The following is a 13,474-nucleotide window of genomic DNA, read 5'->3' on the forward strand; positions in this document are numbered from 1 at the left end:
CATTACTGCAGAGCTGCCAGTCCACTAAAGCACAGTTTGCTGTATGATATGCCTGTTTGCTCTGGTAAGTAAGGTTGTGTCTGAATATTAATCTTTTCTGTTGTATGCCTCATACTATTGCCATTGCCATCAGACTGGAATTTAAACATGTTCATGGGGGCAATGTTTAAATCACTGAGTGGTACTTGCACTATAAAAACCTACAATATTGGGAAGATGTTTAATGGGGAATATTCTCAACTTCTATCTCCAGAAAAAAATGGCCAGACTAGTTGCAAAAGTGGTTCCTTCTCTTTGCTGCTTTTAACGAAATATAAAATTGGTTTTTCAGAGTATATCTGGGAATGCATGGAATCAATTCTAAATTACAGCTTCAAACATGCTTTTCTGCATAATAATCCAGCACCCAGTCATAATGCAACACAGCACTTAGTCATAATGCACACTCTAGGAGACAGGTCTTTGCATCAAGATGGCAATATTAAGTCCTTTAATTAAATGCCTGAGTGGAAAATTTATTTATTTATTTGATTTCTTAGTCGCTCATTTGGCTGGCTACCCAGCCACTCTGAGCAACGTACAAAGCAAAAAACATATAAAACATCAAAAACACCAAACACGAAGCAAGAAAGCTAAACAATAACATAGAGACTAACTCAGTTACAATAAGGCTTCTCATCTGTATAGTCCAAGAAGTGTGCCTTCAGATGGAAACTCGTGATGTGAGTCTTCCCACCCTTGCACAAAGACCGGTGTGAGTGATAGTCCATATGCAAGACCGAAAAACAACACCCCCTCTGATCATGAAGGACTTGTTCCATAAATGTCTGTTGTTTCCTTACACTGATGAAAGTGTTCTATCTTGCTTGAGTAGGTTATATCAACAATGATGGTACTATGAGGGGAAAGAGAGAGAGAGAAATGTGTTAGTGATTATTTTATTTTTCCCCTCCTGAAAGGATGCAAGAACTGTGCAACTGAAAGAAATTAGAAGTTCTTAGAGGACTGATGGCAAGACCAGGAGATACATCTGAGCATCGGCTACTTGTGGTTAAGTTTGCTTGAGTGCATCATGTCCAACATCATATGGAGCAATATTATATTCACAGAATGTTTCCAGCTGGAATATCAAGAGAAAATGATATTTGATTAGTGGCATCACACTACCTAATTTCCTATTGATCACATTTGTATCCCACCCTTCTTCCATGAAGCTTAGGGCTTATCCACATGGGAGAATTATTTCGTACTAAAGACTGTTTTTACCTCCATTTTCTATTTGCACTGTCCACAGTAAGGGCTCAATACCAGCTGCAAACACAGTGTTTTCTATTCATGCTGAGGAGAAGGATCAATCACACAGTTTCCTAATGACCATGCCCTCTAATTTAACATTTTCATTCCCTCTGGTTACTTGGCAACCAAACATGCTCAGTTTGTTCTATCAGTACGTTTAAGTTAACAACAACAACCCGGAAGTGCAATTATTTGTATTTTCACTGGTACAATACAGTTGAAATACAAATCTTTGTTTGAGCGGTATTATGCTTTTTGTGCATAAGTTAGAGGGAAAAGAAAAATAAGGCACCGTTTTCAGTAACATAAAAAAGGCTAACAGAATGGGGGAGAGCAGCCAGACCTTGCTTTTCAGCCTACAGGAAATAAAATGAACAAAGGGAGGAGGAGGGAGTGGGAGTGGAGAGAGGAACAATTGACACACCCACCTAAAAGCATCGGAGCAAAGCATCTGCAAGCACTAGAGATATGGAGTGAAGACTTTTTTCCTTCCCTTTTTGGATTATCAGAGGATTGGGTTAGTACGGATTTACAGGTGGAAAACCGCGTGATAGCTTCCGTTTGCCAGTAATGTCATTTGAACCATGCAAATTAGAAGGAGATGTGAGTAGCACCAAACACACACTAAGCCACCATATAGATAAGCCCTCAGTTTCACTCATGGGAGTTATTCTATTTCAGGGGTGAGGAACCTTTTCTGGCCAGTGAGCCAGATCATTATTTCCCTACCCCTAGTGGGGCGCCCACTTGTCAATCATCTGATGTCACTATGGTGTCAGGTGACCCGCTCTTTGAAGCCCCAATTATTTGAAAACCTTTTGCAAACAGCCCTGCACATATATATGCACACACACACACACAGATGCTCCAGTTGCAGAAAGAAGCAGCAAATCTGTAATTGCTTTCTAGTCCATATCTTAGCACTACTGAAGGCCCATTTTTAAAAAAATCACAAGGACTACAGAAGCTAGCACTTTGAACAGTAATTCAGTGAAAGGTAGGACTTACTTGTGGAAAAACTAAAAGGTTCAATCATAGAACACTTGGTAGTTAAAATTGTCAGACTTGATTTTGAAGTTGTATGCCCCAGCCTTGCGTTGATGTCGGCCAACTAAAAGCCCTGTTACTCCCAGTATAAGAGCAAATGCACCAACAACAATGAGGACTATGTAGCCTGCTCCTAAACCAAGTTTCTCCTTCTCATCTGAAATAAAGGAAATAAAAATATGAAATTTTGGGCTCCTCCTGGGAGAAGGGGCAGGATATAAATCTAATAAATAAATAAATACATGACTGTTTCTTGTGAGCTAAGCAGAACAGCAGTGGCCATGCTGTCCTTTCCCTCCTAAAACAGCTGGTGGGGACCTAGTAGGTGCTTTCATACAACAACCAGAAAGCCACTTTTTTTGTACAGCATGAGGACCAGATAATATGCAATAATCACAAAATCAGAATAGTGCTAGCAGAGTGTTACCCAAAGAATTAGGTCACATCCACACCAGACAGTTATTCCATTTTAAACAGTCATGGCTTCCCCCAAAGAATCCTGGGAAATGCAGTTTATGAAGGGTGCTGTGTGTTATTAGGAGACTCCCATTCCCCTGACAGAGCTCCAGTGGCCAGAGTAGTTTAAAGTCAGCCCCTCTTCCCAGAGAATTGTGGGAATTGGAGTTCTGTGAGGGAAATAATGGTCTCCTAACAACTCTCAGCACCCTTCACAAACACCACTTCCCAGGATTCTTTGGGGGAAGCCATGATTGTTTAAAGTGGAATAAATGTCTGGTGTGGATGTGGCTTTGTTTTATTATCATTTTGAAACACCTGGTGTTTGCTGCGGCGTCCTCATTGTGCTGGTTGCAGGGAGAGAGGAGAGAGAGTGGGAGGAATTTCCTCCTTGCATGGCTGGGTGGTACTCTGCAGTGGGCCAGCTGTCCAGTTGCACTGCAGCCCAGGCCCCACTTCTCTGCTCTGGTTGGGTACCTGTGGGTAGGGCCTCAGAGCAAACCAGTGAACAGTTCTCTTGTTTAGTTCCCAGCTGTCCCAACCCATGCCTTATAGAATCATAGAATAGTAGAGTTTGAAGAAGCCTGTAAGGCCACTGGATCCAACCACCTGCTCAATGCAGGAATCCAAGTTAAAGCATACCTGACAGATGGCTGTCCAGCTGCCTCTTGAATGCCTCCAGTGTTGGAGAGCCCACCACCTCCCTAGGAATTTTAGGACTCTTTATGACTATTCTTACTGTCTTTACTTCTAGCTGTCTTTTAACATTAATCTTTCCCTGCCTGGTGACTCAGGCATTGATTACTCACCATTGGATTTGCGCAGGGGCCCCCAAGATGTTCTGGGCATTGCAACAGTTTCCCCAGTCCTCTGAGAACGGAAACCACTGCAGGTCTATAAGAATAAAAACAAACATCAGTAGTAGTCATTTCTTATGATCAATGTGAAATGTTTAGATGCATATGTCATTAGGGTGTGAATCCAGTCTGATAGCATTATATCCACTCTACATTCCCAGTCTCTACCTGGCACATGAGCCACTCAGAATTCTATGGTCCACCTTATTTTAAATGTTTGCCTCATAGCCCAACCATACTGACCACTTACATTACTATTGATTAATTGAACCATCCAGACTATTTGTGGGTCCAAGCTGAGAGCAGAAGATTAATTGTCTTGCATCAGAGGTGCCTACCTGCCTGCAGAAACTGTCCAGTAGTGTACTAAATTAGGATGCATACCTAAGGTGACAACAGGTGGGAAACTGAAGGCATTTCATCTGCCTCATTCAATGCCCTGCTGGGCTAACACTAGAAGGGTGAAAGGGAGGTTTCTTCCATCCTTTTCCAGTTGTTAAAAACAGATTTCCCTCCAAGGGAAATAATCATGAATAAACTATACCAGCTCCTGTGCTAGCATAGTCTTCATCTTGGTTTCTCAGGGGACTGGATCCAGTGCCTTTCTCTGGTCCATCCCTGGCACGCACCCTTTTCAGCCGTACCAATATTAGAGATCTGATGTCAGTAGGGCAAGGACCATGGAGGTTTTCATGGTGGTGATGAAGGAAAATCTAAAATTGGCTCTCTCTCTCTTTCTCTGTCTTCAGAGAGAAAGATCTCATGAACCCACAGGATTCCCTACCAAGCACCATAGTATTGCAGGGTTAATTGGAAGGGCTGTAGCTTGGTGGCAGAATATCTGCCTTGCATGCAGAAGGTCCCAAGTTCAATCCTTGGCATCTCCAGGTAGGACTGGGAGAGACTCCTGCCTGGAACCCTGGAGAGCTGCCACCAGTCAGTGTAGACAATACTGAGCTAGATGGACCAATCGTCTGACTCGGTATAAGGCAGTGTCCTATGTTCATAATTATCAAGTCATAACAGCTACATTTCTTTTTTTAACCTAATGTCAAGAGGCAGGGAATTCCAGAGCACAGGTGCTGCCGCACTAAAGGAATGTCTCCTTGCAAATGCGGATTGGACACCCTGCGGTACTTGTAAAAGTGAAGGTTTTGCAGATCAAAGTGATAGAATAGCCATGTAAGGGGTAAGATGATCCCTTAAATAAAGGGGTTTCCAAGTCATTAAGGACTTCATATACCAATTGTAACACCTTGAACTTGGCCCAAATCAGCAGCCAGTGCAAATCTTTGGGCACAGGTGAAATATGCTGACAGATGCTCACTCCTCTCAGCAATCAAGCTGCAGTATCCTGTACTAACTACAATTTCTGGATCAACTGCAAGGAACACCCAACATAAGAATGCATAGCAGTAATCCAGTCTTAAAGTTACCAGTGCCTGAACTACTGCTGTCAAGCTATCCCAGCCTAGGAATGCAGCTGGAGAAGGACAAATCTGTCAATTTCAATAACTTTCAGTTTCTCATCTTTCCAAAGTTCAGCCTTCCACATTTCCATACCAGTTTGCATTTTTTTAAAAAGTCCTCATGAAAATTTATCAGCATTTTAGTGAGAATTTCTCCTAATAGACACATACTTGATTGCAGTTTTGCCTAATATACACATTTTTGCAAAACAATTTTTCCTAGTATAATGCATTTTAGTATCTTATTTTCATTAATATAGGCACAATTCTTTGCAGATTTCACCCCAATATATGCATTTCTGTTTACATTATTTAGCTGGAGAACCACTGCAAAAATTTGGAGAAGTGCAAATTTTGAAGGATGGCTGTATTTTGGTTTGTGTATTGTTTTGGAAACAGTAAATTAGGTAGTGTAACAGAAAGGAAGGTAAAGAACCTTTCTACTCCTTTCCTCCCACAACAGCCTCTCAAGGTAGGCCAGTCAAGTCCAAACCTCTGTAGGCTGCCACCACACCCCTTTTAGGAATGCTATAGCCCAGACAGGAGTGCTTTATAGGCTCTAAGCCAAACTCTTAAAGAGGCAGCTAAGATAGCATCCAGCTCACTTATCCCTCCCCAGAGGTCAACATAGCTTGCTTTTCTCTGACCAGTCCCACTCAAGTTACCAAGGGGAGCAGAGAGAGCATCCAGCCTACCCGTCTATCTTCCTTTGGAGACCACCATAGCCAGCTTTTCGCTGTCAAGCCTCACTTACACATACATGTAGCATGAACTGAGTGGCCAAGCTCATGGGGGGGAGTTTAAAGTTCCCTGAGAGTTTGGCACAAATGCATCTAGAACCCCAAAAGCCAAATTTTATAATGTTTACAAGAATGGGGGGAAAAGGAAGAGACAGAATGTAGCTTCAAGAAAATAACAACAAAAAACAACCCTTTCAGTTCAAATCTGTCTATTCGGTCCTTAGCTATGTACAGTCTGGCTTCTGAATGTCTCATGAGTAAAGCAGCTCGTACACAGTCAATGTGACGTGGCAGGACTTTGATGGACTGTGAGAAAAAAGGACCATTTTGCAACAGTCCAGTTTTCAAGGGGTTTGTAGACCCTGGTGGGACTTGATTGACAGTTAACCTTTCCTGCCAGTCACAAGCCAGGTCAGGCTCATCAGATAGGTTTGACACCTTTTGGAAGTTGGAGAGACAGCTATCGTTATGTTAATCATCACCAGATTTCTTCCTACCACTGCCAGACAGAACCTGTCTTGTTGGATGTGGATTCAGGGAAAGATGTGACATGTCCGCCAAGTGAAAAAGGGGAACCAGAGATCAGGGACTTTCGTTACAAGTAACTTTGCCTTTAAGTGCAAACTGAACTCCCCACCCCACCCCCACCAGCAACTAATACAGTTTTATATTATGTACACTGCTCAGAGATATTTTAACTGGTTTATTAGTTTGACATAAGAAGGCTTGTGGCTGATCAGAGCTCCCTGAATCAGAGTGCTATTTACATGCAAGCCCTGTGTTTGGTAGATTATCTGATCACTGCTAGTTCAGTGCACTGTTAGCTCTAACCCCCACACAAGTGTTTTTTTTTTTTATGAAGAACTTCCTGTTGCATTTTCTGCTTCTCCTGTAGATGGGGAAAGTTGCAGGAGCCTCCTAGTATATGAGTTGTATCCAACATCGTGCACAAGCAGGACAGACTTCTGCTTGCAAAATGGGACTTCACCTTCCTCTTCTCCCCCTTGCAGCCGCCCCCTCAAAATCTGATGAGGGACTGGGGGATGCAGTCGGGGGGGGGGAGGAAAGTGAAGTCCCATAGAACAAGCAGAAGTCTACTCACACAGTGTTGGATTCTGCCTTGTTATGAGTTGTGTTTTGTTTTGAGTAATATCACTTGGGAACACAAGAAACACATAACTCCTTTTAGAGGTTTATTATCACATTGTTTTCCAACAAGGTTTTCAATCAGAAGATAATAAAAACTGGCAGAGAGACACCTTACCGCCTTGCAAGTGCTCCTAGGAATTTCCAGACAAACATGGATTTTGCAGTGTAAATAAACCACTGAGTCATTGATAAAGGAAAATATTTTCAGCTTAAATTGGGCTTTGTTGGATATCCCATTTGAAATCATAGTGGTTTGTGTATTTGGAAGGGGACAGCTGAAAAGAGAACAAAACAGAATTCAACATAGTCCACACTAAGGCTTAAACACCCTAGTAGCTAGATCAAAGTGTTTCCTTTAGCCACACCTGGAGGAGGAACAGGTTGATCTGGTGATCAGTTGTGAAATCCCTTTGAAGCTGGATTAAAAAAAAACATATTCTCAAGCTGCTCCCACTAGGCTTTACAGTAAAAAAAAGGTGGGGTTTGACTAGCATTGTATGCCCCCGTTTTCAGAAGAAAGAGGTGGAGATGCACCAGAACCAGCAAAACAGTGAGTGTGTTTCTACCCCAACTTGTATTTCTGTTTTTGAGCATCCTTCAAAAAGTGATGGCAGTGGTACAGAGAGGGAGAGTGAAGCTGGTCATCTTCCAGTGGCAGTAGGGTTGCCAGGTTCAGGGCCTGAGACTGATCCTGTATCTTTAGGAGATGAGAAAGTCAGCCAAGTGCAGGTGTAATGGGAAAAAACCACAAGGTGGGATTCTCCCTTCCCCCTCCACAACTTTTAAAGATACAGAAGACCTCGTATCTTTAAAAGTTGTGCATGGGGAAGGAAGAACCGTAGTTTACTCTTTGACCCAACACCAGGTGCAGGCCCTCATATCCAGCTCCAAGACAGAGTGGTTTCCTGGTGACAGAGATGGAAGTTCTGTAGACCACAGCAACTACCCACCCCCGTCCCTGCAGCCTGTGCTGGTGTTGCACTGAATATCCAGGTGAGCAAAGCTGGGTCAGATCAACTCCTCCCAGCTCACCCACCCAGGTCTCGGTAATGCACACCAAATTGGCACCTTCATCCATGATCAAATAATGGATGAGTGTGGTCTTATTGTGTACCAATCTGGTGTTAAACAACAACACACACAGGACAGTGGGCACAGCAAATGAGCAGCGAGACACCCACTCCCCTGCCTCCTCTCTACTTCTGCCAGGTACTGCTTGAGGATTGCGGCAGAGCAGCCAGCCAGACATCCAGTCCTACAGCATTTACCAGTGTTCAATTCACTGATATGCTAAAGACCTTAGTTCCTACATTTAAAAAATGAGTTCCTGTGCTCTGAGCCTCTTTTCATTAAATTAAAATAAATATTAAGAAATCACAGACTTGCCAACTTAAAGTTATACACTTAAGTACTGTATTTTAATTATTTGGATAGTACTACATGATACACTGCATGACACCTTGAATATATCATGGGTAGTATACCTGCCATCTATAAAAGGAAATGACAAAGGATCCTTTGAGTTATTAGTTGGAGTTGCCCAACATTCGCTGACAACCACCTTGAGGTTGCTATCGTGTCTCTGAATTCCCACTTCAATCATTAGGTCATCGCTAGCAGAGATGCTGAAATTTTTGGGAATTGGAGCATTTCCAATGAACAGCTGCATTTCTGTTAGGAAATGTCCTGATCCATGTAAATCCTCAAAAATGGTATAAACCCTGCAAGAGAATCAGCCATGGTTAAAATTTATGAAGTGTTTTTATTACTTCTGTTCCTCTATCCCATATGTGCATAATACCAGCATTATATCTAGAGTCTGAAAAAAAGTAAGAAAAAAAGTGCTATCTTGTTCCATTCCCAGATAAGAGAAATTGAAGAAAGTTGTCAAGGGATTTGTGTGGTATGGATAAGTAAGTAAGTAAGTAAGTAAGTAAGTAAGTAACTTTATTAACGATCACAAGGATCCATACAAAATATAAAAACATTTATAACATTTCAGTTTACAATTCCGAATCTAATCATATTTTAATTTAAAAGTATTATATCGTATCCGTTTCTCATAATATTAAAAATTAAAACTCTATAAAGACTCTTTCCTTTTTAATATTGCTATTGCAGCAAATTTTGCTACCTCCCATGTAATTTCTTTCTTATGGTCAGACAGTAAATAATCTATTCGTGCAACATCAGAATTTAAAATTTCGTTGTCTAAAAGCGGTGTAATAAGGTGCGATCTGGGTTGATCATATAGAGGACAGTATAATAAAACCTGGACATTCGTTTCAATTTCTCTTCTTTCACAGGGGCAAAGGCGATCAATATATGGAGTCTTATTATATCGACCCTCCAGTACCGCTGAAGGGAGGACATCACATCTAATCCAGGTAAATGCTTTTCTATATTTGGGTATATTAAGATTAGTTAGGTAAGGCATCGGAAGGTATGGACTGGCATTATATCTATATTTCTTTGCCATTTCTCGATGAGTTTGTAAGTCGATATCTCTGATACGTTGTCTGATATTTATCCTTGCCGACTCGTATCCCATCTGTCTTGTTATTTGTATGGTAAAGCCAAGATGTTGAAGTTTATCTATAATTATAGTGTTCCATATTGACTTGAAGTTATCCTCAAGAATGTGAGGTGCTAAACCTTGAGGTTCAAAATATAATTTTAGCCAATAATTAATCCTCAATATCCAAATAATTGATTCTATGGATTGTACTCCAATTTCTAGTCGTATAAGGCTATTAGGGACACATGTAGGTAATGCCATAATGGACCGTATAAAGGAGGTTTGTAACACTTCTATCTCTGGAAATTTGTCCCTTGTTGTCGCTTGCATACCATACATGAGCTGTGGGATTATTTTGGCTTTAAATACTTTCAAGGCAGGGATAATTAATTGTCCTCCCTTGGTGTAGTAGAAAGTTATCAAGGCTTTAGATGTTCTCTTAGCATTTAATATAGTTGATTTGATATATATCTAGAGTCTGAAAAAAAGTAAGAAAAAAAGTGCTATCTTGTTCCATTCCCAGATAAGAGAAATTGAAGAAAGTTGTCAAGGGATTTGTGTGGTATGGATAATTAATATTAAAGGAAGAAGGTTCTTAGCTGTAGAAAAATATTGTTTATGATTTATTCATCACCATAGAATCATAGAATAGTAGAGTTGGAAGGGGCCTACAAGGCCATCGAGTCCAACCCCCCTGCTCAATGCAGGAATCCAAATCAAAGCATTCCCGACAGATGGCTGTCCAGCTGCCTCTTGAAGGCCTCCATTGTTGGAGAGCCCACTACCTCTCTAGGTAATTGGTTCCATTGACGTATGGCTCTAACACTTAGGGAGTTTTTCCTGATGTCCAGTCGAAATCTGGCTTCCTGCAACTTGAGCCCATTATTCCATGTCCTGCACTCTGGGATGATTGAGAAGAGATCCCGGCCCTCCTCTATGTGACAACCTTTCGTGTACTTGAAGAGTGCTATCATATCTCCCCTCAGTCTTCTCTTCTCCAGGCTAAACATGCCCAGTTCTTTCAGTCTCTCCTCATAGGGCTTTGTTTCCAGTCCCCTGATCATCTTTGTTGCCCTCCTCTGAACCTATTCCAGTTTCTCTGCATCCTTCTTGAAGTGCGGAGACCAGAACTGGACACAGTATTCAAGATGAGGCCTAACCAGTGCTGAATACAGGGGATCTGAAGTCTTCTGTTCCTCTTCTTTGTTTATCTCTTTTCCTTATTTAACATGACTGAACACTATAATTTCTTCTTTAATTCTCTAATTCAAAGTGCACACCTCACATTTAATTAGGGCTACTTGTATTTGGTACTTTGGCATATGTAACCAAGTACAAAACATCAGTCCTGAGAGTTTCCTCTATAGAAAGGGTAAAGACAGAATAGAATACTTGAGAATGAATTAGAGAATTAAAGAAGAAATTATAGTGTTCAGTCATGTTAAGGAAGATGGAAGTTACAATCTAGCAATATCTGGAGACAACAGGTTCCCCACCCCTGCTTTAAAGTTTGAGGCATGAAACCACTGGTAACCTTTTTATGTTCTGGCAGAATTGGATGAAATTTGCAGACATGGGAGCCCCTTCTGAGCAAATGAAACATTTGGGATGGGTAAGTGCAAAGGGTTTTCTGCTAGGTGTCTTTAAGGTTGATTGGGGGAGGGAAGAGAGAGAGAACTGATCTTGCTACTGCTGCCTGTCTCTCTTCTAGGGATGGGATCTATTGACCATTGCTGCATCGAAAGCATTCTGTCGACCTAACAGGCAGTATCAATTTGAGTTTGTTCTTTGTCTACTATTCTTTGCTTTTACTGGTCCAGTTTTTCTTCTCCCCCCAAATATCAATATTAATATTGATATTTTGAAAGAAATCATCAATATTGTAAAGGAATTATTGATATTTTGAATGGAAAGCAGGTTTGTATCCACCTCCTCCTCTGCTATTATAGGTTTGGTTTACTTCCTCCCCACTTGGAGCTTGGATTATTTGAATGGGGGGGTGGCAGAAAGAGAGAGAGAGAGAGAGAGAGAGAGAGAGAGAGAGAGAGAGAGGTACTGCTGTGTTGTGCTATGAGAAAAAATCAATAAAAGAACAATATATTAAAGCAGAGGTTCCCAACTTTTATGAGCACACGACCCCCTTTATAAGCTGAAATTTTTTTGTGACCCCCTCCCCCCAGGGAGGCAGGCTGTCTGCCAGGAAGGAAGGGGGAAAGCAGCCTTTCTGTGCAGCCTTGCTTCTTTTTGCTTCACAAAAGGCCTTCTCCTCTCATTCTAAGTAAGGGTGTTGCCAGTAGCGGCAGTGCAAGGAGACGGGAATCAGTGATAGTAATCCCCTCTTCTTCCTGGTAGCCCCACCCTCAGCCTCCTTTGGCATCTGCCATGTATTTTATAGGCAGATGCCTGCCCTTAGTGCACCTGAAAGACGCTCTGGCGCTTCAGCAAAAGGCCTCCCCTCTCGTTTGGAGCAAGGGGGAGGTGTCATCTGCAGCACCAGTGGAAAGCAGACAGTGTCAAGGGAGTGAAGACTTTTTTAAAAAAATTAATAAATAATTTATTTCTTTACTGTTCTTTACCCCTCTGGATTACTTCGCGGGGCCCCTGGGGGTCCCGGCCCCCAGGCTGGGAACCACTGTATTAAAGGGAATATTTGAGGGGGGGGGAATCTGGGATCAAGGGAAAGCCACTGGGCAAACAGGATTGTTCCACAAAAATGGACCATTGAAAAATCTGGTGCTAAATCCAAATTCAGTGAAATTCTCACTCATCCCTACTCCCTTCCCCAAAACTGCCTTGGGACTACATGAAATTTCCCATGCTCATGCTTCATTCTTGATGGAATGGTTGACGCTTTATTGAAATTTGGAAGTGTAATATGATGTTTATGTACAACAGAACACTCAAGGTGTGCACAGGCATAAAACGGAGTCAGACACAACACACATAAACAACAAAAACACACAGATTACAGTACTACTCACAGACACACAGAGAGATCTTCAAAAACACTTAATTGAAAGTGAAAGCAACTACAACTAGGGCCAGAATGGGCAAAGGGGTGAAGGAAAGCGACTTCCCTAATAACAATGAATGCTCCAGACACAACATACACATACTACAAGATTAACTAATAAAAAATAACATTATAAACTGGATTTTTTAAGAAAGGATTTTAGAAAAGGATTGATATGGCTTGGAATAAGGAAATGATTAGATCACATACATCAAAACAAAACAAAACCCACAACATTACACCAAAACCCTTTTTGGTGTTCATGCTCCTAAAACAGTTAATTACAAAGGGCAATGGAAAACAATGGCACACTTTTATTATATTACTTCAGTGTCCCTTGCAAAAGCACTGTGATTGAAGACAGCCCCAGTAAAATCATTCCCTAGTTGGGAGCTACAGCTGTCAGTGACAAAACTATACCCCGTCTTCTCTCTCTCCTCTTTTATGGAACTTTGGGGGAGGATTTTTAACAGGTTGTTCTCTGTGTGTCTGTGTACCTCTGAACTCTGGAGCAGGTCCATCAGGAACAACCTGATTTGCTCCAGTTCACTTCAGAGAAGCCCCACTTCACTTTGGACATAATCCAAATCTCTCTGAAGCAACCTGCTTCAGTTCAAGGTTCTGTCGTCACCCAAATTAAATCCTGAGTACAAAACCGAAACTGAGAATCAGTTCTCTGAGTACTCTCTTCTCTTTCACTGAAGGGACTCTGTTTTGCAGGCTTTAGGCTATGGTCTGAAGGCACATGTGGCCAGCTCCCTGCTGAACCTAAGCAGAGTCAGGTCTGGTCAGTGCCTGGATGGGAGACCACCTGGGAACCATATGTAAGCCGCCTTGGGTTTCAATTTTGAAAAAGAAAGGCGGGGTAGAAATGTAATAAATTAAATAATGTTTAATCAAATTAAGGTACATAGAACCAGTTGGTACTT

At 41.7% G+C, this 13,474-nt stretch overlaps 1 protein-coding gene across 1 annotated transcript in view; it reads right to left on the minus strand.

The window, feature by feature from the left end:
- Positions 1-613: 613 nt before the first annotated feature.
- The window catches only part of UMODL1 (uromodulin like 1), a 67,946-nt gene continuing 55,085 nt past the window's right edge, over positions 614-13,474 (minus strand). The window contains exons 18-22 of the mRNA XM_061629707.1: positions 8,499-8,735; positions 7,130-7,289; positions 3,609-3,693; positions 2,305-2,500; positions 614-895 (exon numbers count right to left, since the gene is read on the minus strand). Coding sequence (XP_061485691.1) covers positions 2,325-2,500; positions 3,609-3,693; positions 7,130-7,289; positions 8,499-8,735 — 658 coding nt within the window. The 3' untranslated portion in view covers positions 614-895; positions 2,305-2,324. The remainder of the gene's footprint in view (positions 896-2,304; positions 2,501-3,608; positions 3,694-7,129; positions 7,290-8,498; positions 8,736-13,474) is intronic.

The sequence above is a fragment of the Rhineura floridana genome, chromosome 5 (genome assembly GCF_030035675.1).
Source record: "Rhineura floridana isolate rRhiFlo1 chromosome 5, rRhiFlo1.hap2, whole genome shotgun sequence".
In the NCBI taxonomy this organism is placed as follows: Eukaryota; Metazoa; Chordata; class Lepidosauria; order Squamata; family Rhineuridae; genus Rhineura; species Rhineura floridana.